Genomic DNA, 26,584 nt, shown 5'->3' with positions numbered 1-26,584 from the left:
GGCACCTACTTGAAACAATTCCTGCCCTTTGTATCATCTGTCTTGTCTAGGTTCACTTCAAATAAAGACACTAATTGCAAAATAACGGTAGTTTTTCCACTGTGGCTTTTTTAATTTTCTTTAATTTTTTTCCCCCCTTCTAGGAAGAATTTCTCAGCTCTGTTGTGCTGTAACCTTAGAGCCCGGCGCCGTGTGCTCATCCCTCCCCGGCCGCCCCCTCGGCGGCGGGTACCAGCGCATCCCTCGGGACGCGGCTGGAGCCGGCGGCTCGCTGGCGGCCGGGCTGTGGGCTGGCAGAGGCGGCAGCAGCTCGCCGTGCCTCGTGACATCACTCCTGGAGCTCAAATCCCACTCGGAGCTCCCTTCCTTACTGGGTCTGGCTGCTCTGGCGGAGCTAGGACCCTCCCGCAGCAGGGCGGGCAGCTCCCCAGGCGAGGCGAGGCTCAAGAGCTGCTGGAGGAAGGAGGAGGAAAGAGTCGGTACAAAGAGGATAGTGAGGAACGGAACAAAACAGGAGCTCCAATATGAAATTCATCTCTGCTTATTACTTGCTGCCTCTCTTTCCTGCACTGATCTTCAGCACTAGGTGAGTACCGAGAGCTATTTTGCTTAGAGTTCTTCTGTTTTGTTTGCTGTTTGCTCTTTTAGATTCAGTGCTCTGAAGAGAAATAACACAGATTTCAGCTTTTACTGAGGTAATAAGTTTAGAGCAGATCTCTTCTCTGATTCGTATCTCTCCCCCTTGCCCCTTCCCCGGTCCTCTGGGAGATACTGAGTCTTGTCTTGGTCTTTCTAAGACTATTTTTTTTCATGATGTAAAAGAACTGCTTGTTTATAAATTGACCCTCAGTTCATGTGATGTCATAAGGCAGTAACAAATACAAGCTTTATATATACATCAGTTATAGCAGGTAGACTCTGTTCCGTTGGAAATAAGGAAGCCAAACAGCTGAAACTGAGAACATGCTAACGTTTTCCCTTATAGTGTGTGAAAAATAATCAATTGAACAATCTCATCTCAGTTTAGGTTTGTGTATCTGAACATAGACCTAGGGCTTACATTTTTTTTTTTTTTTAACTATGAAATGCAGGTGGGATGTTGCAGTGTTATCTCAATGCCAGGAAACCTGTTAAAAAGTTGCTGCAATCTAGAAGCATTCCTTTCTGTGCAAGTATAATAAATCACTGAGAAAAATATGAAAAAAATCTATTGCAGCTTAAAAATAAAACCTGTTCTGACCATGGAGTGTTCTGATAAGATAACGTGTAGTGCTCAGTTGCTCAGAGATAGTATATTCTCCATGCTGTAGACATAAGATGTTCAACAGAGAAAAGATAAAGCTGAGACACACTATCCCGTTGTCTTGATGTACACAGATGGAAAGTTAATGCTGGGTACAGAGCAGGTCTGTTAGAATGATACTGCTCTCAGTTAAGGTTTCTTAACTTGCAGTTCCTTATCAGAAAATCAAGCCCAAATTTTGACTATGGCATTTCTGTGCTGTGCTACTGTTAAGTACCCTATAAACTTCTAAGTCCATAAAGCACGTTACCAGAGGATGTATGCATGCACGTTTGTCAGGAAAATGTCTCTCTTACCTGATTCTTCGTCTCTTCCTATAGAATTGGCATTGAAGCAGCTTTTTCCAGAAGCGCTGCATGTTTTAAGCCTTAATTGTTTGCTGAGACTTTAAAAAAAAAAAGAAAAAAAAGTGTGTGCCTGCTAAGTACCCGAAGTCAGGTACAGCAGGAGCGCATCTCTGTACATATTCAAACACAGGCAAATGATAACTGTGAAAATCTTTGAGTGGGAAAAGGTCGGGACAAAGGGAGAAATCAGGAATATCAAAATGTTTAAATTACTCAATTACTTCACTCCTTTGGAGGGGATTGTTATTGGGGAGGGAAAGGGTTTTTAGTGGTGTGGTTTTTTTTTTTTTTTTTGTTTGTTTGTTAACACTTCTGATTTAGGGACTCTACAGTGCCAGTCCATACAAACCACTCCAGTGCTCTTTGGAATGTTACACCTGGAGGAAAATTGTAATATAATGTGATTCAATAACTATCCCTTCTGATTTAATAAGTGGTCTAAGGAGACATTCACTAGCAGTCAAGTGTGAAACTTCTTGTCAATTCGGCTTAATAAGTTTACACTCATTTAAGAGTGATAAATTCTTTGCTAAATTATACCAGAGTTAAAAAGGGGAGGAAGTTTTAAGCCAGCTTCTGCAGATTCAGGTTTGTATCTTGCATGAGCTTGTGCAGGTAAAACTGCAGTGAAAAGAGATGTGGAAAGCCATTCTAAATGTTCATATTTGATTGTTTTGATGCGATGTTTTACAAACTACTTGAATATTCAGGGAATTAAAATGGGACAAGGTATCCAATGTGAAGCCATACAAGCAGGTCCTCATCTTCTTGAGAAAATATTAACTGTAAGAAATATGAATTGTAGGTCATTCTTGATAATTGTAAAAAAAATAAAAAATAAAAAAAAATCAAGTCCCTCCCCACCTTTCAAAAAATAGTTGGAAAGAATATGAAGTAGTTGTAGTTGGCATATGAATACTAATTAAGAACAGTATGACTCTGAGGAGTGGAAATACTTTCATAAGAGTATTATTTTGTTGATTTATGTTCTTATACAATTGAGAGATGATCAATGTCAGAGAAATTCCAGTTGAAATTCCACCCAAGTACAGCATGTGTTGCAAAGTGAAATTTTGCTTTTGACACCAGATTGGTCATCCTGTTAAAAAGGAGACTGAAACTCTACTGTAGAGTTAGAGATTTATTAAAGTCCTGGACTACTCTGTTCAGCAGTTGATTTCAGTCACTTGATTTTTAACTGACTGTGTAGAACATAGAGTAATTTTTCAACAGCACATGATGGAAGTTTAAAAAAATGATACAGTGCTATGAATATGCCATCTACTGGAAAGAGATTATGCTTTAACCTCTTTCAGCAGAAGGCAATTCTGTCTGTGGCAGTTAGCATTTCTTGTAAACTTTTCTTATTAATTTATTGGTTGGACCCAAACAGAGCATGTTTGTGGGGCTAGTTGTGTTTGCAAAAAGCAAGGTCTAATATCACACTGTGTGAAATTGCTTAGCTAAGGCAAAGCATCAGTGTTGCAGGGCAGAACGTTTTCCATCAGGAGGACTATATATTTTTTTTTTAAGTTTGTACAGAAGCACCATATCTCCATTTCATACATTGGTGCTGAAATCAGTGAGCACAGTACTTGCCGCAGAGGGGGACAGCTGCTGCTTTTTGTTCCTTGTCATGTGGTGATGCGTTCTTCTTTGCATCATGTCATGGTGATGGTTTTGGAAGACCGCAGCATGTCTGCAAGCCTAATTGTAAACAAATATATGTCATTCATGACACACCATGTCATCTTCTCTTATTTTATGGTATTGTTAAAAAGAGGAAAATACACAGCTATCACTTTTAAAATTGCATTCGTTATTAGCTTTTGATTTTCAGAGTTGTATGCAGCTAACTTCTCAAAACTGTCTAAAATCACATGCGTCGAACAAATGCCTATCAAATTAAATAAAGTTTGTGTTTTTGAAATGAACAATCTTTTCTGTATTACGTAAATTTGGTTTTGGTGCAGCTTTGAGACAATGATGACTCTTAATCATATTTCCAGTTGGTTATGGTGCCAAAGAGGTAAAAAGATTGAGGTGTATTTGCCTGTCAATTTAACTACATATGTTTTGATGGAGTAAGTAAAAATTGCTGCTCTAAAATCAGTCCCATCAAAAAATTAAGGGGAATAAATTTTTGAAGGGGAAATTAACTTGGTAAAACTACTCTGAAGCCAATGTTTTCCTGTTTACTTTTATATTTCCTTGGGCTACTTGGTTTTGGCAGATCTAATGAGATGGTTGTGTGTATGTTATTTTTTCATCCGATGCTGAAGAGACCTTCAGAAATGAGTCCCACCATACGGAGTGCTTGGTGAGTGCACATAGTGTATAACGGGCTCAGGGTCTGATTCTGCAGCTGTCAAGTGCTTTTGTGGCCCCAGACACCTAAATATTCCAACTGGAAAAGCATTAGTGGAAAGGAGTGCTTGCATGAGGTCAGTCATTGGCATCAGTAACTAAGATCTGCAGTCCAGATTACCTTGTCTAATGACGCTTGCCTGTTCTTAGCTAAAAGGAGAATTTTCTAGATACGTCTTTAACGTTACTATTGAAGCTGGACACTTCTCTGCTCAGTGAAGAAATTTTTTTGTCCAAATGACAAATTTGACTCCTTAGAAGAAGCTTGATGTGAAACAAAGCTTTCCTTTTTTTTTCTATGGCATCAAATTCCTTTCTGTCTATACGAGAAATGCGACAAAGATGCAAGACATTGAATAACTTGGCTTTCCAGCTGAGAACAGAGCCATAAACCCAACAAGATGCACTTAAATAACAATAATAGTATTACTACTACAGCAACTCATTAAATGGATGTGCAAACAACAGCGGTCTAAAAGGCAGAACTTATTATAATGGCAGAGAAATGGCTCGTGGTCATTTTTTCTAAAAGTGCAGTTCACTGGCAATCTTACCACACTGATGTTACGAAGCAATCTGTAAATCATTGGCTTCTATAGAATGCCACCTCAGTATGTGGAATAAAAATAACGTGCTCGTTTCTGGTAGGTGGATGTTGCTTAATGAAGGTATGGGTATTGATCTGGTGTATGTCTAATGTTGGAAGTGATAGAAATATAGTGAATTTACTTATTAAGCATGAGAACCTGACTTAAATGCTTGCTTTTTTCTGTGGACATATTTTCAAGGTCAACTATTTTCTTTGCTAGTTTTGGTTATTATTTTTTAAGGAATATGAAAAATACTAGTATCTTTCCCACTTCTCAGATAAAGCTGTGTGAAGGACTCAGTCTAAGACTTGAAGAAAGATAAAGGGGAACATCTTTGTTATTAGACTGGGGAGGTCGTGGAGAAAATGTTGAAAATGCTTGTTTCTAGTTCTTAAGCTCTTTCCCATCTTAGAAACACTGTTTGGGCTATAACCAGATGTTGAAAGTAACTGTTTTTCATTTAGACTGAAATGAGAGTAGAGGGAACCCTACTCCTTTTGAGACTTTGAGGTGGAAGAATGAGGCTTAAAGTATGCTTATACCCTTGGCTATAGCCACACCACGGTTACACGCTCCAGCAGGTAGCCAAAAGCGATTCTCACTTTTGCAATCTCAGGCTGAGGTCCAGGAGTGTCTTTCCTTTTCCTCATGATTGAAGGTGAACTCTGCAGAGTTGTAGTAGCCTACTTCTTTATCGGAAAAGATGATGCACTTTTGCTGTAGGTATGTTGGATAACAGGGACTTTTAATATTTTGCTTTCTGAATTCTTCCAGAAGTACAGGGACATTAACTCTATCATTGGTCTTCTGCTTAGAATGCCTTTCATGCTTACTTTTCCTGTCAGAGTTTTCTGGGCTGTGAAAGCTTTCTTATTTCTATCAATGCAGATGATGACGCATGTTTGGTTCATGGCTTGTAAGGACTTCTGTTTGAGGGACAGAAGTGGCATTTTTGTGTGGCTTGTGACCTTACTATACCTGAAGAAGAATGCGCCCTGTTGTGAACTATGTTTAAACATAATGGAACAAATCTACCAGTGGCACAACTCCATTATTTCGAGTAAAGTGTTTAGCTTGATGGCTTTATTTTGATGACTTCTAAGCAAGTGCCTAATACAGCAAATGAGAAGCTACTTGATGAAACAAAGCCTTTTCCTCCTGGGAGAGAAGTTTTGAGCTCTAGTGATATATTTGAAAAGAACAACAAACCAACAACCACCGCTCCCCCAAACTAAAAAAAAAACAAACAACCCACCAAACCAAACAAAAAAGCCTTGAACAAACCAACCAACCAACAAAACCAAACCACCAGATGTGTGGGCGGGAGGAGCTACTTCTCCTCCTCCCTGCACAAAGCCCATGGCCTCAGAGAGGATGCAGGTGCTGGACTACAAAACTGGCAAAATGAGTGACCCTTTTATTGGCACGAGTGCAGTTGCCAACCGTACTGCCTTAGAGTATGCTGCCATGTCAAATCTGCAGGCTGAGGTATAGTGCAGAGATATTCAAGGCTTTTAAACAAGGTAATTAAGGTATCTCTATGTTTTGTAGAAAAGTAAACAAGAACCTGCTGTGGGTGGACTATTTTGGCATCAGAATGGCAACGCTTAAAGCCAGTTTGGGAATCCTTGTACTTGAACTGTGCTATATATGCATATAAGAATATGTGTATGTGTACACACGTATATTCTTAATGCTAGCCTCACATAATAGACTTGCTTCTCCATACTTGCAGCCCTTCTACAATAGGGCAGACGCACATTTATTCTACCTGTTTGTCTTGCACTTGGGGTAGTGGGGGAGAGAATTTCTTTTCGTCAAAAGTTTTAAATTTTATGGGATTTTCAGCTGTTATGGTAGGGGATGGTATTGTATGGATGTCCTTGGAATTGGCATGCTTGCTATGTTATCTTATTAGCTGGGCTACAACATTTAAAAATGCTCTGCAAATTTAAGATTAACAACCTAAATTAGAAATCCAGAAAGTAAGTCTTTCTCAGTTTGGCAAGAAATACTAAAAATAGATTCTTTTATGATGTTTTGTCATTTGTGCTTCTGATTCTCGAATCTGAAAGGAAGAAGAAGAAAAAAAAATTAGAGGAGGGGAAGAAAGGATGATACTAAAAACTTCTGTAACCTTCTGGAAAGACTTATTTTAGATTTGAACTAATCTACAGTTAAAATACTCTTGAAGTTCCACGTGATCTCAGGTAAATCTTGAGGATCTCTAGAATTCAGTCTTAATGTAATAGAACAGTTGGAATTCTGCTTGTTATGCTATGCATTTCTGCCCAGGAGACTTGCTGTGGAGTTACTTTTGATGTTTTAATGTATTCTTTGTGTTTAAGAGAAATTATAGTAAAGACGCCTTCTTGTTACTTTCTCATTTATTAATTTATAGCTAGGGCAGAATATAAGGAAAACTTAACCTAAACTTGTAATCCTTCTTTCTGTGAGATCATGCGTTTGATATTATTTTCTATTTTTATCAGAAACCAGTTCACAGATAGTAATCCTTATAATACACCACTGCAGACAAATAAATCTCATTTATGTCACTTGTCAAAAACAATGTTTTCCCTTATTGTCTAGTTTTGCACAATGGGTACGCCAGCTGTCTTGTAAGGGTCAGATCTGTAAATATTCTCTGTATGGAAGACAAGTAATGTGTTTGTCAGAAAGAATAAAGATACTTCATATGATACTTCAATTTTAAATATTGTGCAAAGGTTTGAGATATGTCTTGTTATATTTGCTGTTTTGAACACATCACTGGCAAGTACATCTTAGAAATGCTGAAGAATAAATGTGACACTGCATCAAATAGCAGTTTTTGTGTACCACTATAGAGTTTTTCCCCTTTTCTTCTTGTGCTATTATTTATTCATCTTACCCCTTACCTCATATCACTCCTGTGTTTATTAATCTTTACTTTTACTGTGTCTTAGCAGTGTTTTTTGTAGTGTTCCCTCTGAAATATCTGATGTATTTGTTGAAACAAACAATACTTTGGTGAATCATGAGAGAAATCAATGCGTGTGACTCTTACAAGCTGAAGAATGTGTATGGAATTTCTCAATATCTTACTTGTCGATATTGACTGATAGCTTCTACGGAAAAGAGTAGGGAAATGTCAAAAATTCTGGTTTTGTCTCCATGTGTTACATAGATAAGATAAGGCTAGTATGCTGCCAGCTGGTGTATTATACCCGAATTGTTAATTTTTCCATCCATTTACATATTTTTATTGTTGTCATTTATGAATGCTCATATTTTGTCAATTTATGGTCACAATTTCCTTGTGGGAAAATAGGTAGGTTTGTTCCTCATTTGCTGAGTAGGAAAGTGGAAGCTGGGTGAAAAGCATATTTACCCACTGTCAGACAAACTGCAGCACTTAAAAAACTGAGCACATATTTGCTCAATCCCATATAATTGCAGAACTAACACCTTTCCCTTTTAGGGGTGATGGAACTGCAGCAGAACATCCTTCTAACTTCTCCATATGAACTTCTTCCAGGCCACCGCACTTCCACCAGGCAATGTGTGTTATCACTGGCTTTGCTATCTTCTCCCTTAGAGAGCATCCAAACACCTTCTATGAAAGGACAGGCAAACAGGGGTTTGTGGTGGGATACAGTCTCTGTAATTTCACTATAATATAACCCTTTATCGTATTTTTCAGTAGCTGCTATAGATCTTTATAAAACTTGGCTGGGTAGTGGTGGTGGTAAGACAAAATTACCTAGCACTGTAAGTGGTAAACAAAATGTAGCTGCTTACTAGTATCATACAGTTGGATTCTCAATACTTGATACTGCTTTTCAGGTGTTTCTGTGGGTTTGTTTATGTAAATGACTAGACAAGTAGGAGCTGTGACTTTGGACCTCAGCGTTGCTTGGCACACCAGGAGACCTAGAGCGATGATAATGACAGTAATAGACTTTGTTCACCTGATGTAAGCTGTCCTCATCATGTCTGAATGACTTTGCAGTCCTGTGATTGTTTCAGACTAGCCTGTGACAGCAAAAAGGTAAAAAAAAAGGTGAGATTTTACTAAAATGTGGAGGAGAAAAGAAAAAAATGTGCAGAAAAATTGAACTGGCAAGACTGAAAAGCAGCTGTGTTCTGGCTGGCGTTAGATTGTCTGTTGAGGAAGTTTCTTCCTCCTGATGCAGCGCAATGAAATGTGTGCTCAATGTGCAAAGAGAAAATGCCTGTCTTGAAAATAGAGAAATAAAATCAATTTTATTTCTGCATCACTTACAGCTTTTTTTGTAAAGGAAAATTTTCAGGATGGAGTGAAGCTCAGCCGGGATGCCAATCTAACAACTGTGTTTAGTAAATAGCTGAATATTTGAGCTGCTTTGCTGAAACCAATGAGTTGATGATTAATTCTTATTTTCTGTCCCAAAATATACCACATAAGTAGTAAGTAGTAAGAATACAATAGCTACTGGCAGAGTCCATCAGTGCTGCTGCAGATCTACCCCTCTGTTCTATGGAAAGTACACAAGTTCCTGGCATATGCTTCTCTGAAAATAGACACTGTGGGTTTTCTGTTGGTTTTGGGTTGTTTTCTACTTCCTTCCATGAAGGGAGCCAAGGTTTGCCAAGTGACCAGGCATTTTAGAAAGGTCTATATCTATAATCTGCAGTGGATTTTCTTTAAGTGATCTGGACGAGTCTAATCTGATGCCTTTTGAATTTCAAAAGGGGACAGCATATTGGCTGCACTAACTTTGTGAAAATCTAAACATAAATGAGAGCTATATGCTTTGAAAATTAGACTTATTTAGCTGCAGATGTGTATGGGGGATACCAAATTGCCATGATTGTTATCAATCCATCCTGACCTGCTTTAGAAAGTCTAGCCTTGCAGCTTGCTTTGTTTCAGCCTGTGTTGAGGAATAAGGTTATTTGGCTTAATGCAAATGGTAATGCTTGGGAAATGAATCTGTAACCATGGTGCCCAGATGACAATGGAGCAAGGAGGGAGTCAGAACTCATGGCAGTGTTGCTCCATCCCTCTGCTTCATTAAGCATCTCTAACTTTGCAATCAGTGCAGCCTGTGCTATTTAATTTGGTGAAAAATCAGTCTCAAATGCTCCTTTCTTTGAAATCTCTGCATTCATACATGAATGATGTATTAAAAAAATGCACTCCTCGAGTGTATAGGTAGTGAGTAGAGATTTCTCTGCAGTCACTTTTTTATTTACTTGTAAAACAACTCTCTGCTGTTCAGTATACACAGATGTGCTGTATTTGTTTTAGGAAAGCTTATGAAAGCAGACATTTAATTTAATATTTTTCTTTAACTCAGACTTCTCTCTGTCCCTGTTTCAAACTTGCTAGTTCCTTCCCTAATTTCTACTCTGGAGCTGGAGCTCTTTTGGCTCAAAGGAAGATTGTTCTTTGATCCTGGAAGCAAAAACGAATTAAACTTCTATAAAACCTAAATAGTAAAATCTGTTTTAAAGAAATAGTAATCAGTTCTTCAAATAGACTCAGACTTGCATTTCTATCTGTTTTAATGTGATAGCATGTGGTATGGCCTGTTTCATATGTCCCTAGACTGACAGAATTTAAATAGCTTCTGAAATATCTAGGAAGAAATACAGGACATGTATACGAGAACTAAGTGTTTAAGGAATATACATTCCCTTTGTACAAGATGAATCTCTCAGTACTGGGGGGCTTATGTGAATCCCTCATGACTGGGCTTATAAAATGTAGTCTAAATGGTTTAATCCATTTCCATCAGGTGATTTACAGAAGTGGATACTGCAGTCAGGGTTTTATATTATAGCTGAAATACATTCACTCCACTGTAGGCATGTCAGATGTTTCTTTCCTGCTTAAGCTTGATGATTATATCACATGTTAAAATAGTGCTTTTATGTGTAATGGAAAACCTTTCCCAATCTAATTTAGTCATTACAGGAATATGAAGTTTTTGTTGCACTGGATTAAGCCTGTAGAACAATGTGCTGTTGACAAGAGTGGTTGCTACCAGAGGAAGATGAAAAAACCGTGGAAGAAGCAGTATGAAATTAATTTCATCTGCCTTAAATCTTTCCATGTTCTAGGGAATGAGATGAACCGTTAAGTTGCTTGAGCCATTCCTGTAGAAGAATATCCATACAGGTAACAGAATCTTTGTTCTTGTGAATATTTGCAAGGATCTGTCTGGAGAAATAAGTAGCTGTGTTTTCAGCAATTCAGGTGGTGACTAAGTTGGAAACAAACATAAATATCCAAGCAGTACCTCAAACACACACACACCCCCACACCTTTCCCACCTGAATTGCAGGGAAACTGTTGGGAAGTTTCACTATACAAAGTCATAAGTGAGTAATTGCCATAGAAGTTCTGGGACCTAATAGGATGAGAAAAGATATCAAGCAGCTGTATGTGTATGATGGGAAAACAGACTAATTTTGATATCTGTTAGAAGGAGATAGAATATCTCCAGAATAGTATCAATATTCCAACTTATTCATCATTTAATGTCCCTTTTTATCTATTTACCTGTATCTTACCAGAGGCTAGCTGCATCCAGGTGCTACTCATTCTATACAAAGATGGGGGGAAAAAAATGCTAAGAATGTAGGGTTTGAGAAAACATTGGAGGGAAGGGGACTTGTTTTGCTCTGCTTGTTTCTGCTCGTGACTTAGAAATTACGGTATTGGTGTAGGTTTAAATCTTTAAAAGCTTAAAATTGATTTTAAAATATGGCTTAAAAGACATATTCTTATCCTAATAAGAAAACAGTAAGAAGCTGTTTTTTCACCTGAATTCTAGGGTAATAGAATCTCTTGTGCTACATGGAGATACTTATGCTCCATGTACTTTAAACCTCATAAATGATGTACACCTAATGCTAACTTAAGGGTAAATCTTTCAGTGTTCTGCAGATAATGCTAATAGTGTGTGTGGAGGGGGAAATCTCCTTAGTGCTCATTACTTACCACACACTAATGAGGACAGCAAGAATTCTTGTTAATTTAATGAAAACGAGTGGCAGTGGGAAAGTCTCCTCATCTGGAGTAGATGCCAAAACATCATTGTGGATACTGATAAAAAGAAACTAAAGGCTGCCAAATTGTATCCAATTCCATTAGTGTATTTTTTGAATGTTAAAAGGTATCTTTCACTCAAGGGAAAATATATAAATATGTATAGTGTATGTGCCTCTGTGTAAAGGATTTCTAGTTGTAGACACATAATGAAGTATGAAAAATTGATTTTTGGCTACCTTTTCTCAGTGGCTTGAATAGTTATGTATGCTTTTGCTTGTACAGAATGAAATGCTTCAGAACAGCTGAACCTTTTTTTCAGCAGCTAAGGCATCAAATTTGGATGCAGCTTTTGCAGATAAAAATATCAAATTATTTCTACAGATATGATTGGACTTCAATTTTTTTATATCCTGCTGCTTGCTTGAAATGCAAGAAATTGTGCTGGAGACAGGCTATGTTTCTGGCAAATACATAATCTGGAATTATTCTGCTAACTTCCACTTTTGCAGTCTTTTGGTTGGACAGTGTTGCACTTCAGTGTAAAAAAGATGAAAAATTTCTTTAGATTCCTTGTATTTCAAAATAATATTATATTTGTGTTGATAATGCCCATTAGTTGCTGCCATCGAGGCATAGGTGCAACACTGCTGAAAAGGTAACTTGATAAATTGGTGTTGTGTTAAATGCTTACTCAGCAATCTGTTATCTTGATGGGGTTTTCTGAGCTAGGCTGGGTTATCAGTGCAATCTCCTGTTGCAGCAGCATCTGACACATCCCGAGGGGCTGTTCAGGCTCCCTTGTCTATGAAACAGTGGGTACTTTTGCAGACTCTCTTCTTAACTGGCTCTGAATCTTTTGCAAAAAAGTTTACATGGCAGGTACCCCTCCAAATCAACTTCAGAGAAAGATCTGAATCTTTTCAGGCCTCAGATCCTTTTATGAACTGGCAGCATTTCATATAACCTCTAAATCCATGCTAAAAATGTTAGCTGTGCTTTTGAAAACGACTAAGCTTATAAAATAGGATTTCAAGCATGATTGGACCAGTAGGTGGGATGAGCAGAATCCTGCATGTGGTTTTGAGTAATAATAAAAGGAAATCAACTGAGGCAAAAGATTTAAATAAATAAATAAAATCATGCTTAAACCACTTAGGGTAGCTGGGCTTCAAGTTATCTCTGTATTACCTTTGGTAATGGAAGCAAATGTGAGTCTTAATACAATTATTTTTATGTACAGAGATGACAAGACAGTAAAAAAGTGATCTATGATCATAGATACAGAACTACATAAATGACAAGGCAATGGTACTATGGGAAAAAATTGTTAATAAAATTTAGACAATCTGTTCTCCTTTGGACAGATATCAGTTGTTATAAACTGGTAAATCTACATGTATTCAATATGCATTTCACTACTTATTTACTTTCTTGAGAGCTGCTGCTCTTACCATACTGTAATCATACTATAATTACAGAAATAGTAGAAATAGTAACCTCCTATGATTAATATGTTTGTGTTTATGCTGGTTTACGATGGCTGAGGTTTTAACACTGTCTTTGAATGGATGTTTTAATGATTATTTTCTCATTGAAGTACTTTAGCCTTTTGACCCATGTTGCAGCACTCTGTTCCTCAAAGGAAGAGAGTAAAGTAATGGAAGCTTTCAGTCAACGATTAGGATATATATTACAAAACCACTGGGATTAGAAGGTATTGATCTATAAAATTATACCAAACAATAGTAGTACTAACTTTTGCAAGACAGGTGGCTGGAGAGAAGAACAATGTTCTTTTACCATCATTACTATGCCTTGCAGCATCATTTTCAATTGAGATAATTTTGGAGTTGATGAAGTGGTCTGTGTTAGGCTTCAAATTTTTATTTGTGTGGAGGAGAAAAGTATGAAGATTTCTTTTTCTATTTACTTTCCCTTATTCTCTTCATCCAAAGGCCTGTTTGAGAATTAAGATATAAAACTTGAGTGGAAAAATAGATGCAATCTTGCCTTCATAAAAAAAAACGTTATGGGTGGTTTTGGACAAGGTTAGGGTCACTACCGCTTCATTTGATTTGGGTTTTCAGCTTGGCGCTAGTTCAAGGATCATTCTTAATATGCTTGTGTAAATATTGTTTCCTAAAATACTCAGAAGATCTGGATTTCCATCACAACTTCACTTGGAGTATTGGAAAAAATGAATGGTATACAAACAAATCAATTGGTGGTTTTGGTACATTTCTGGTTAAACTAAACTGGAATTCTCCCTGGTTAAACCTGTATAGTGGATATTGCTACAGCCTAGAATATGTATAAGGAGTGGAGGTTGGTTTTGGAAGTTCACTTGTCTTCCAGATGTTGAAACAGGAAAAATAATAAAAAAACCCTCTTTCAGTAATATATGAAAACATATACATGTATTCATAGTGAACATGAAGATTAAAGGATAGGGAACATAAAGATTACATCTTTAAATAAAAAAAATCCAAACAACAAAACAAAGAGAAAAAATATCCAACAACTCACAAGCACTTTAAAAATGAAGTGATTACTTAAATGAATATTACAGTGTTAGAAACGTGTTTTGTCTCACCCTAAATCCTTGTTTGCTTAACAATTGCTTAGACATTTTAAAACTTCAGGCTGCATTCACAAGACCCCTGCGTTCACAACTATAGACCTCTCTTCCTACGTGACCACGGGGATACTTCAATGAAATCGATTTCAGAGTAAATAAACTTTCAACCTTAAGTGAATCCATTTATAGACCCTCACACCGCACCAATCCTTTTGCCCACTTCTGGTTTGAATTACTATTTTTGTGATACTGAGTAAAGGACTTCCTCTTATATACAGAAACCACTTTGAGCAACAACTAAAGTGCCTCTATTACAGTGTATGTAAGGCTGAGTTTGATACTTGGTTTCTAAATACTAGTGGAACAAACAATATAGAACTTTCTGTTACAGATTACTTATTTGTAATAAGAAATAGTAATCGATTTGTAATTGCATCTTACGAATGGGGGAGGACCATGGACTAAGATATCTTATCTTAGAAAAACAAAAAACCAAAACCCAAAAAAACTCACAAAAAATCCCACCAAAACTTTATTGTTTCGCGGTCTCTATTGGTCAAGGTCATAGAAGTTTGCCTTGTTCAGCAGATAGCTAGCCCTGGGAATATTAACTGGCTTCACTGGATTAAAACAGACTGTAGATTTAAATCAATTGTTTGATCACCTTCAGTAATTGCTACCAAAATTACCCATTTGACACCTTTGGGGTCATTGTACCATCCACTGAGTTCACTGAATCACCATGACTCTTAGAATAATATAAAGCTCCCAGGGTATTTTCCTGGCATGTATGGAAAGAGAATAAGAAATTGCCACTCAGTTTAGCAAAGACAGAACCAAGACAATACTCAAAGATTTTTTTTTTTTGGATCGAGATTTCTTCTCGTATTTATAGATGACATGATTAGAGATTATTTTTCAGTTTGGCCTTTGATATTTATCTCTAATTTCTGTAAAATGGAAAATCTCACTGGGTTAGGGCTTCTCGTGTGAAAGATAGTGTACTTTTAGTTGTTGTTTTCAATTATCCCCCACTAAAAGAACATAAGTGTGAGGTTGTACTTAAATTTGCTTCATAATTTAAATTCTTGAAATACTGACATACAGTGAACCCTAGTTTTTATTTCTTTCTTTAAAGCCTTTTTTTTGCTAATGCACACCTGATTTACTACTTACTTTAAAGTCTATGTAACCACAGTAAAGATGGAATGCATAATATACAGATCTGTCTCCTTTTTTGGTCGGGTTTCTTGGTTTACAACCTGCTAGTATATTCACTCTGCTGTTCTTGTTTGAGGACCTGTGGAAGAAGTTCATGCATCTTGTTTACTTGATTCTGAGGCTAGAAGGAGAAAAGGTGGAGTCTTGATACAGATCAGAGTGACTCTCACTCTTACTTTTGGCATGTCAGGTATCCTGAAGGATACTGTTCTTCAGCAGTTTTATAACTTTCTAATTGAATAAAAAGTACAAGAATTGAACTTTATGGCATCCTGCTGCCGGACACACAAGGGCAGTCAGGTATACTAAGCAGTTTAAATTAACTTCCTTTTATCTTTCTCAGAGAGCCATCTAATCCTGTGAAATACAAGGCATTCTGCTTTCAAGTTTGTGGTTTTGTTTTGTTTGGTTGGTTTTTATTTATTATTTTCTGAATGATATTTATAACTGTCCTTAATGAGTATTGAATGGATATTAGAGTAGTTATGAAATACCTATCAAATCTACATTGTCCCAGATACATCTATAACAAGTAACAAACAAACTAGAGTTGAATATTTTAAGCCTTTGATGCTTTAGAAGTTGTTTTCCTTTTGTTTTTCTTAACGTTTGCTATTGAGAATAGCTCATAGGTTATTGTTAGTCCTCTGCATAACATGAGTAGGGAAAATGATGATTGGGAGAATGTTCCAGCGATCATCAAATTAGCACTGATCAACTTAACAAGGTGCCTTCTAATGTGGAAAAGTGAGGAATACAGGCATGGCGTAGGGTGTACTTCAATTTATCTTAGAATCCAATAAGCAACTCAAAAGAATAAAGTGTGTATCTGTAAGTAATTGGACATTGCATGTCAACAGGAAGAGTTGTACATCATAGCTGAAGGATGGCTCTGTTGAAAACAGAATGCGGATATTTTAATGTTTAAATTATGGCTGTATCTGTGCCACCAAGAAAAGAAGAAAACAATTCTTCCCATTTAAGAGCTACTGTCTGAGGTCAATGACTACACTGCAATGTAAGAATCACTGTAGTCCCTTCCAATGTATAAGAAAGGCAGTACTGTGTTTCAGAGTGGAACTGGCTCAGATCGTTAGCTGGCATCTGCAACTTTATTCCAGCTATGCGTCTGGCCACTAACCAAATGGAGACATCTTTTAATTGTGAGCATTGTATCTTTGCCAGTTCAATTAGCACTTTCAACGTTTCAATTCAAATCGGTATTTAAGACTTGATTCTTAAGCTGAGCTGTGTAGGAACAGCCACTGTTTAATGTTGGACATGAAAAACAATAATGTTAGATGACCTCCTGTTTCCAAAACTAAGATAGCCCCTTTGAGTTTACTGCAGCATATAGAACTGGAGTTTGGAGCTCCCTCCAGACTCTTTATGCAGGAATATGCTCTATCCTGTGTGCAGTTTTCCACCCTTCCAGACTGTATTCACTTTGTGTGTTATTGATTGGTCTAGTGGCTACCCACCTTCTTCCTTACTCACCTGCACAGCTCTTTCCAAAAGGTTCCATGTTTCTTCTGCAGCAGGCAGAAGATATGGAGAAGGAAGAGAAAAATTAGGCATTTATGTTGGCTATAGCGATATTTAATACGTCTCTTCCACTTACTATCTTTCACTAATAGAGAAAATTTGTGCTAAGTGAGATAGGCTGTTAGTTTAAGAAAACTGCAGTAGTTGAGAGTCTACTTCGGTGGGTGATGTTGTGTTTTTGTTTTTTTTTCCTTTAGCTGCTTAAATTAATTGAGAGACTTAAATATTTGTAAAATCTGGAAACATCATTAGCCTGTCGGAATTATTCGCTGATACTAACTCGGTGGTGAAGATGGTAGAAGAGCACTAGGAACAAGCATTTCTCCTGACAACTTTAAGGTGATTTGGGGTAGAAATCCATTTCTGTTTACTCTAGGAAATGGTATGAAGACTCTGGAATAAAGAGTAATTTACTTTATAATCCTTTATTCCTCTTACTTTTTTTAATATATTGAGCACTAAAACATGTTCCCATAGTGTTTTCTGAACTTACTCCACAGTAATGGAATGCTTAATGTTTGCTACTGATGAATCAATGACTAAACAAGCAGGGCTATAGGGGTCTGTACTGAACATGGTTTGAAGCTAGAAGTTTTACCACATACTGTTTTATCCCTGTACTCTGGCGACCAGTAAGATCTCTTAAGATTCATATCTCTTAGGCTTCTTGTATTTTTTCCTTTGTATTCATATAATTCCTGTTTAAAGGAGCTAATAGTGCTTATTTATTTTCTTTGAGTGAATTGTGCATGTTTAGGCTTGTAAGTATTGCTATCAGTTGGCTTGTGCCATCTCCTTTTTTTTTTTTGTGTGGCAGTGTTAAGACTGATGCTGTGTTAGATTTTTATCAGATGTACTTGTAATTGTTACCATGCTTGTCCTTTGAACATCAGGAAAGAAAGCATACTCTACTGATTAAAAACACGGGCTTCTGTTGCCATGTGAAAATAACAATTCTCAGATTTCCCCTAACAGTGTCAGAATGTATACAGATGTATTTGGGATAGTGGAATGTAGATATAAGATGCATTGCTTCAGGGGAAATATAAGGTAGGATAGAGGTACTTGAAATGTAGTATATAGTAAAAAATGCTACAGTACTACTTTTGTGCTACTTTGCAGCCTTGCCCAGCTCCATTCTGTATTACTCAGATTCAATGTGGATGCCTTTGCTTTCAAACCTAGATTTGGCTAAAAGGAAAGCTTTTTTTTGTGTGTGGTTTTTTTTTTTTTTTTTTTTTTCCTGTGTCTCCCCTGACAATACAGTAGGCAGTATTGTACGCTTCAAGTCAATGGGTCTTGGAAATGTATGGGAAAGAACTGCATCATTAAATTATCTTACATAACTGAGTTGAAAATATTTCTGGTTTAGCTTTCATTATAGGATGAAAGGAATAGGGATAGAAAATCAGTTCAGCTTCAGGAAAGAGGGAGAGAGAAGGCAAGTAATAGAGTGAGAAAATCTGAGATTGAAATCCTATTTATTCTTCTAACAGTGCTATGATACGCAGTGATGTCATATGTATTGGCAGTCAGGAAAGATTTATACGGTTTTACTAGATGACTAACATATGTTGGACACACTGCAGTAAAAGAGAAACAAATGCTTTTCTCTGAAGGCCAGGCTATAACTTTGGATTTTAATTCCTGCATGAGCTGAAGCATGAATTGTTGAAGAACTCGGTAAATGAAGCACAACTGAAACAATGGGGATGCAAAGGAATGTGTCCTGTTTGTTGCTTTCCTGTGGTTTGAGCTTGATGGTTTATGCAACTTCGAAGAGAAGCAGCAAGTTTAGGACCTGTGCATTTGGAGATTCTTGTGGTGGGTGTGAAAGATCCGCTCAGATGTCGCCGGGAGAAGGAATTGGTATTGAAAATGTGACTTGCACAAATACAGTTGTCGTCATGCCGTGGAATTATTTCCAATGGTAACAGAGACAAAGTGTAGTAAAGCTTCTGGAGGAACTGATAAGTAGTGAAGGATGAAGAGGAACACTGCTTGACAGAAAAATAGAGATCTGGAAACCAGTGACTTTGTAAAAGACTGAGTTATAATGTTGGAGTTTACTTTGAGACTGACCATAAAATTTATAGGAAGAGTTGTAGAAATAAAATAGAGGAAGATCTGAAACATGAAGTCGTATGCACGTGTTTCTCTAATTCAAATAGCGAATGTTTTGAGTTTTTGAGTAAAAGTTTACTACTTTCTTATACTTTACCTTATTAGTGTTGAAATCTTAGGTCAGAAATTTACTTATCTTGGCTATAGAGCATTGCCTGAATGGATTTCAACCCAGGATCAGTCGTGCCAACATGACTGATCCAAGGGAACTGGATCTTGTACCCACACGTTTGGTTTCTTGTGCTCCAGCTTGTCAGATGGTCTTAAGTTTGTTTGCACTAGAATCCCTGTTATCCTTATGGCATTTAATGTTATGCTGCTATTTTTCCCGCCAAATGAACTTAAGGAAAGAGGATGAGGGAGAAAATTTTTGGATGAGCAGAATGTGTGATGGAAATGATGGACTCTATCATAAAAATGCTGAGAGGGACATGATGATGAAAAGGAATCCTTGTTTTCCTCTTGGATTATTCTCCTGGCTTTAGGAAATGACCTTCCTAGATGTTTTTTTTGGTAAATGCTGGCAGAATAATCTGAGCAGTTTCATTAGAGCTGCACTTGGAAAGATAACGAGCAAAACTTGTAGAGAGCAAGACATCAAAAGTTATGCTATTTAGAAGGAGTAAAAGGGAATTATGCCTTTGTCTTCTGAGATAAAAACATTAGGGAGATAAGATCTGCAGAAATTAATTTAGGAGAAGAGAGATGCTGCATTTTAAATGGATCTTAACTCAAACCTACACAAAATTTCATTTTGGGGGAGTTGTTATTCCATGACGTTTTCAACAGTTGGCAATACTGCCCAAGTAATGCCTGCCTGGGTGAAACCAGGGAGAAGTTATTTCCTTTGCTAAAGGTGGCCAGTGTGCATCTGCCTGCCTGTTGTGTTTCTCAGCATTACACTAAAGTCAAAAACCACTCCAGCTGCAGTCCCACTCTACTCTTGCACCCCCTCGCCCTCCCCCAATCCAACTCAGTTAGAATCCCACTGTGACAAAATGGTAAAGAAGCTGTTATACTTGAATTACTTCATCATGAAAGCCTGGGCTATAATTGAAAGACATAGTTTTACCCTGGATGCAGTCCTTTTCAGAAAGCCTTTGCACCAGTTGAGTCAGCGCTGTTTGGAGAGCGTTGTAGGGGAAATTGTATGGCTGAAATGGTGCCTTTCAGTTACTGATGTGTCTTTGTAGGAAATATTTCCAAGAAAACCTGTTTCTCCATCTTTATAATGCCCTAACTATGCTCAGCTGAAGTGTTGCTATTGACACTGATGGAAGTACAATCAGTTACCTGGGGCTTTTCACAGGCCTTCATCTTGAAGGTTGAGCATATTGAAGTTAATAGTTCTATCATATAAAGTAGAAAATTGCAGACACTGAAAACAAACTGTGGTCTCCAACCAATACATTTTTCAATAATGGTCAGTTAAAACTTTATCTATGGGGAAAAAAAATAAAGTTACTAACTTAAAAATTTTTACAGTATTGAGAATCTTTTATTTTGCAAGTATAAGATGTAGTATGAACATAGTCATTAGCTGTTCCTTAAAACCAGCATTCCTCAAAGGGTGTTTCCATTGACTTACAATGAAGAATTGTAGGAAAGAACAGAAATACATTTTGAATTGCCCTTGTTCTTCCTGAAGAACATTAGTAGACTTTAGATTGAAATCATGCTGAAATATATACTGCTTATCTCATCTTTGTCTCTTTATGTCTTTTTATATATATACATGAGATAGATTATGATCTAAAGCTACAAATATTACACTATGTTACAGGGTTATGATGTTTAACCAGGGGGTTCTTGAAATGAAAAATCAATAGTTAACTTTGCCAAGTTTTGATAATCTGATTTCAGTGAAGTAGGCAATAACTAAATAGCAGCTAATTTACGTTTTAAAACAAAATGCTTTTTTTCCTTCAATACTAAGGATTTTTTTCTCTTGAGGTATTTCTTTTTGGAGATTCAGTAAGAAGCTGAGGCATAGTGACATATAGTGACTTGCAGCCTCGTGTAAAGCCCACGAAGGACTGGCACCCACCTCTTCTAATCAGTCACAAATGTTTGATTGTTCACTAGTTCATTCCTGCAGCCTCCAGTTTAAATCAGTGGATTGAAATAGTTTAATAACATGTGCCTCTATAAAACACTAATGCACAACATGGTTTAGTGAAACATAGTATCTGATGAAATTCAGTGGTAGTGGGTTACTGTTGAATTCTTTAATGAAAAAAAACCATGCTAAATATTTCTTTAAAAGGAACCAGTTTTGCATCAATTAACATACAGTGACATCATGTAAGTTTTCTGCAACTTATCACTTGGAACTTAGAGACATTTTAGATTATGCATGTAATTTTCAGGGCAAAATATTTTTTTAGAATCCTGTTGTGAATCAAAATTACATAATTATTTTTACTCAGCTGGTATATTTGTAGAGGCTGGCAATGTAGTAGCTGCTGCCTACATTATTTCAGAATTATCCATGGAGTTTTGCAGTTAAAAATCATGTTTCTTTTAAGCTGTTAGGAGCCTATTATTTGAAAAAAAAGAAAAAATCACCCTCCCTGTCAAGCTACTGTACTCAATTGCTAACAATTCAATATTTCATTAAACAAGAGATGGTCTCAGATAATTATGCAATGGAAAATTGGAAATATAAAATAAATGTGAATATCTAGGAAAAGGTGGGGCCTGATGCTGTATTGAACACGGCTTTGTTCCTTTTAGTTTCTTAAATAAGATCTGTTTGTACTTTAAAGTGAGGTGTTACAGTTGTAGTACATCTTTTAATTTTCTCTTTATAGACCCTATGGTGAAACATTTACGTTGTTACAACAGAAACAGAAGATCACGAAGTATTAATTTATCATATTAGTACAAGCTTTAAGGCTTCATAAACTTGTTTCTTTTCTGTTGCGTGATCATTTGACTTGGGAATAGTGGGCTTAGTATTCCTGAGCAAAAAAAACCCAACCACAAAAAGCCTCAAAACAAACAAAAACCCCAAACAAACTGAAAGTTTTGGAAGAGCATTAACTGGTAATGTTTTGAATTTGGCAGATTAATAGTTTTTAGAGAGATTCTTAAGCCTCTGATATTAGCCCCCGTATATGCATAAGTGAAACCAACAAAACCTGATGAAACTACACTATTACAGTAACGCTTTGGTTTTATATTTTGTGTATTGAATGTTGGTCTTGCCTGAAAACAGGAAAAAAAAAAAAGACTGAAAATCAGAACTTGTTCTTATTATCAAGAACTGTATGTAAACATTTATTGGATGAATCCTTCCTGACAACACTTCAGAGTAATAGCAAAATAGAAGCTTGTTTCTTGTTTTACTGAAGACAAAACAAGGTTTCAGCTTCTGTGATTGAGTTACATTTCAGATAGGGAAATTAGACTTGTCCATCAACTTTCCTGTTGCGAATTAACGTCTAGATATTCTAGTAATTTAATGTATGTAAGTAATCTCTCAGGGAATGTTCAAATAAATATATTTGAAAATGTGCTTTCAAAACCAGCAAAGTACATTTATGTTTGATATTAGTAGAAAAGCAAACATGTAGGTAAGAAGTAAAGTACCACTGTGCAAATTAATATTTAACTGCATTCTGATGGAAGTCACGAGGAAAGTTGAAACGTGAACTTTATCGCACATGAAAGCCCTAGCACAGCTAGGAAATCACAGTTTGTTGTAGTAAAGTTCAAACTGAAGAATATTTGCAACCACTCCTATTGAAAATAAAAAAAAAAAGTAATTACCATATATTGGTAGTTTGAGCAGCCTGGGGACCTTTGAGTGCAGACATTAGGAAGATGCCATCAGCCTTGATAACTCTTGATGTGAGTATTGAGCTTTACCTACAAAGTGTGAGCATATCTCGTTGACATGGAGTATCGTCCAGCTGACTCAGAGGTACAGCAAGTCTTTGTTGCAGTTCAACTTGCTTGAATTACTCATACCTTTAACAAGACCAAACTTATCTCAGAGGTCTGTAGTGACCCTTAGTTTCTCCTGTTGTATCTAGCTCATAAGATACTTTCTGAAGCTGATGGCATCGAGAGAAATTTGGCTATTTGTAGCATTGCTGTGTTTTTTGGAGACCAGTTGTATGTAGTCTCTGAGCAGGCTGAGATCATATCTGCTGATATAAAGGTTTATTTTTGCCTATGTTATTGAGAAAATCATGATGTTCCTGAACTGGAGGAAGTTATCCTAACTCCTTTGTCTGTTCTGTCTGTAGTATGTAGCAACCTGAGGTTGTTTCCAGGCTTATCTGAGTAATCCTCTGCTAAAAAATCCTAACTAAACTTAACTTTTCCTTTTTAAGGGTTCTATCTATTACTGTGGGCAAATTTACCTGCTCTGTTCTTCAATTTTCTGACAGTAAAATGATGGTAGGAAGTACCTCTTCTTCTCTATGTCTTATAAATCATAAAACCTGTGTCTAATAAACTCCAGTAACTGGTGTTTATTCTGGTTCTATAGCTGTGAAGCCAAGAACTGTCATATCACATGTAGTTCTATGTACCATAGAATGACGTGAAATATATTTGTAAAGTTTTGTTTAGAATGCTTCCAGTTTAAAAATACATTTTTAAATATTTTTTTTTTACTTTGATACTATGAATATAAGCCAAAAGGGTGGTAGTCCTGTAGTGTAGCCTTTTTGACTTAAACTACTTTTGTACAGAAGGAGACATATATTTAGTTATTTATATATGTAATCTCTACCATGTTGTAGTTTGGGTACAAATCTTTTGCAAAGTTATTTATGTAAAAAAATGACAGTAAATCAGAAATCAGTAGTAGCCGAGAGAGATATTACTGTTCGAAAGAAAAATAAAAAATTGACAACATACTATCAAAGTCTGCAGGTGCAATTGTCACATTTACACTTATAGCTTGTATGATTGCTCATTAATAGTATAGATTTAGAGCTGTGAAATTGCTATAGAGGTTAAGTCAAGGTAAAAAAATAGCAAATCAGCCAAACTCTAGTACTTGTGTGTTTAACCTGCACAGAATTCGTGTGGTAATGATGATGGGGTAAGCCTTTTAAGTGAGTTCACCATGGAAAAGTCTGCCTTTTATCAGAAATCCAACAATTTTTAAATCACCCACTCTCCTGGTTAATTTTAATGCAGATACATCCCAGCAAAATCGCCAGCAGTCAGAAAGGATATATTTTCAAGCTCAATTGCTATTAATATTACATATGCAATGGTGCGCATTAAACAGCTTCTCCTACAACAAGTAAATGGAAAAACCTGAGTGACAGAAGCAGAATTTATGCACAGCGATTTTTCAGGCTGCTATCATACAGAAGAGTAGACCTGCTTTCTCAGGTTTTCAGCATTAATTTGGAGACCCTTGGTTTTGGACGTAGTGTATGGTTAATGATCTTTGATGTTAGCAAATTAGCTTTGGATTTACTATGTGCAGTGCAAGTAATTGGAAATTTTTTTCTAATGAGTGGAATAATTCCTTTTCTTAATTTAAAATCATGACATTGGTGTCTGTCCAATGGATATAAATGAATGACTAAATATGAGTCATTTATGCCCTCTTTGTTACTTTCTAATGTCACATCAAAGCTATTTTTCATCTCTTTCTTTTCAGATTTAAGTCAGAGCTGTACTTAAATTTTACTTGAAAGAACCATTAAGGAAAATATATTTGTGTATTTTCAAGTAAAATGCTATTAGACTGATGAGTTATATTTGTTCAGTAGAAATATACAGTTACTATTTAAAGGACTGTATGAATCAGACTTTCTTGTTTCTTTCCATTTCAGTGTAGACTTAAATGATATTATACAATATGATACATGTTATAGGCAAACCTATTTGCTCAGAAGGATATCCAGCTGATAATTAGGCAGAGGCTTGACTCTAAAATTGAAGTTGAATTCGGGTAAGACTTCAGGTTAAGAATTCATGGTGAGGAAAAATATTTGATTGTTGTTTTGATTTTCTTTTCCAATAGAATACACAGTATTATATACAATGTAGCAGTATACTCTATTTCGTTATTTTTACTTGGTATCTTAAAAATGTGTGCCTAAATCTATTGTATCCACCTATATTATCGACTAAAAATAAATTAATTTGTTTTCTCTTCAGAAACCGCATTCCGATTTTAGAAAAAAATTATTTAGACAAATTGAAATTAATAGCTATCCTTTACTAAATAGTGTAGATGGCTTGTCTGTGCTGATAATTTTGAAACATTTCTAGCATGGATAGTCTCATGTGAATGTCTAGTGAATTAGGAAATATAAACCAATTAAAGCTAGTGTAGATTGTTCCTATATCTTTAAAATGTGCACAGTTCTTTTTAAAAATAATTTGTTGGATAAAAGTATAGCAGATGACTGTTCTAAAAGGATTGCTTCTTATTGATTGCCAGCAACACTAGCAAGTAAAACAAATGGTAACCCTAATTTCATTGCCTCTCATGTTTCTGTGAAACCCCATTATTGTACCTTTAGAAAACAGGCAGAGTGTGATAGTAACATACCATACCAGTGACAGTTTGCTTGGTTTTATCTCCTGAAAAACACTAACTTCAAGGAAGACTAATTTTAGAGAGTGATAAATGACCTTAAAAATAAACTTTCTGTTTGGGACCTAATCACAGTCTTCTGTGTCTGCTCTTCAGGATTTTAGTCACATGAGACAGTTTTAGTGGCTGTTCAGTTAAAGGAGAGAGGATTGTATTCTTTTTCTTTCAGTGCATTATTCTCTGTGGCCTCTTGCACTGGCAGTGGAAGCATTTGAAAGGACTTTTTCCTAACCGCTATTGCCAAGTCATGTATATTGTGATCAAAGGTGTTCAAATCATGTCAGTGAGACTGATCTGGCCTCACATGTTTCTGTACAAGATTCATAAAAGGCTTTAGGGAACAGTGGGAGGAAGATCTAACTTGATTTTGGCTCCCAATAGGAGAACTGGACTGACACCTGCAATACATAAAATAAGAATAATACTCCTGCTTCATATCAGTAAGAAATGATAAACACAGAAATTTGCAATATGATTTTTACTCACTGTGATTTCATTTATGGAGGGACACAGCCCCTAAAACACACACACAATAATTCTGTGAATTGTTTGAATTAAGTTAATTTTCCTTGGTCAAAATTACTGATGATCAGCTCACTTTTTTAATATTATTATATTGTGTAACTATTTTTAATAGCACTAATGCTTATAGATAACAGAATTTACATTTGAATTTGCGGAGGAAGTTAATAGAAAATGTATTGTCCATGAACATTTCCAGCAGAGAATAAGAGGAAGAGTTACTCTAATGTGGTCAGAAGGGAAGAAACCCTGACATGGATGGTTTTCTCTTGTCTGAACTGTAAATGTACCTGTGCATTTACTGCATGGAGAAAAGTGGAGTGATGGTGGTGTGTTAAATAAATGAACATAGTGGAAACAAGCTTTCAGCTGTCAGTAAGGGT

At 36.4% G+C, this 26,584-nt stretch overlaps 1 protein-coding gene across 1 annotated transcript in view; it reads left to right on the top strand.

The window, feature by feature from the left end:
* Positions 1-429: 429 nt before the first annotated feature.
* LUZP2 (leucine zipper protein 2) overlaps positions 430-26,584 on the top strand; it is a 200,778-nt gene continuing 174,623 nt past the window's right edge. The window contains exon 1 of the mRNA XM_074148768.1: positions 430-586. Coding sequence (XP_074004869.1) covers positions 525-586 — 62 coding nt within the window. The 5' untranslated portion in view covers positions 430-524. The remainder of the gene's footprint in view (positions 587-26,584) is intronic.

This window comes from Numenius arquata, chromosome 6, assembly GCF_964106895.1.
Source record: "Numenius arquata chromosome 6, bNumArq3.hap1.1, whole genome shotgun sequence".
Taxonomy (NCBI): Eukaryota; Metazoa; Chordata; class Aves; order Charadriiformes; family Scolopacidae; genus Numenius; species Numenius arquata.
The sequence above is the reverse complement of the archived record's forward strand: the minus strand, read 5'-3'. Positions and strand labels throughout refer to the sequence as shown.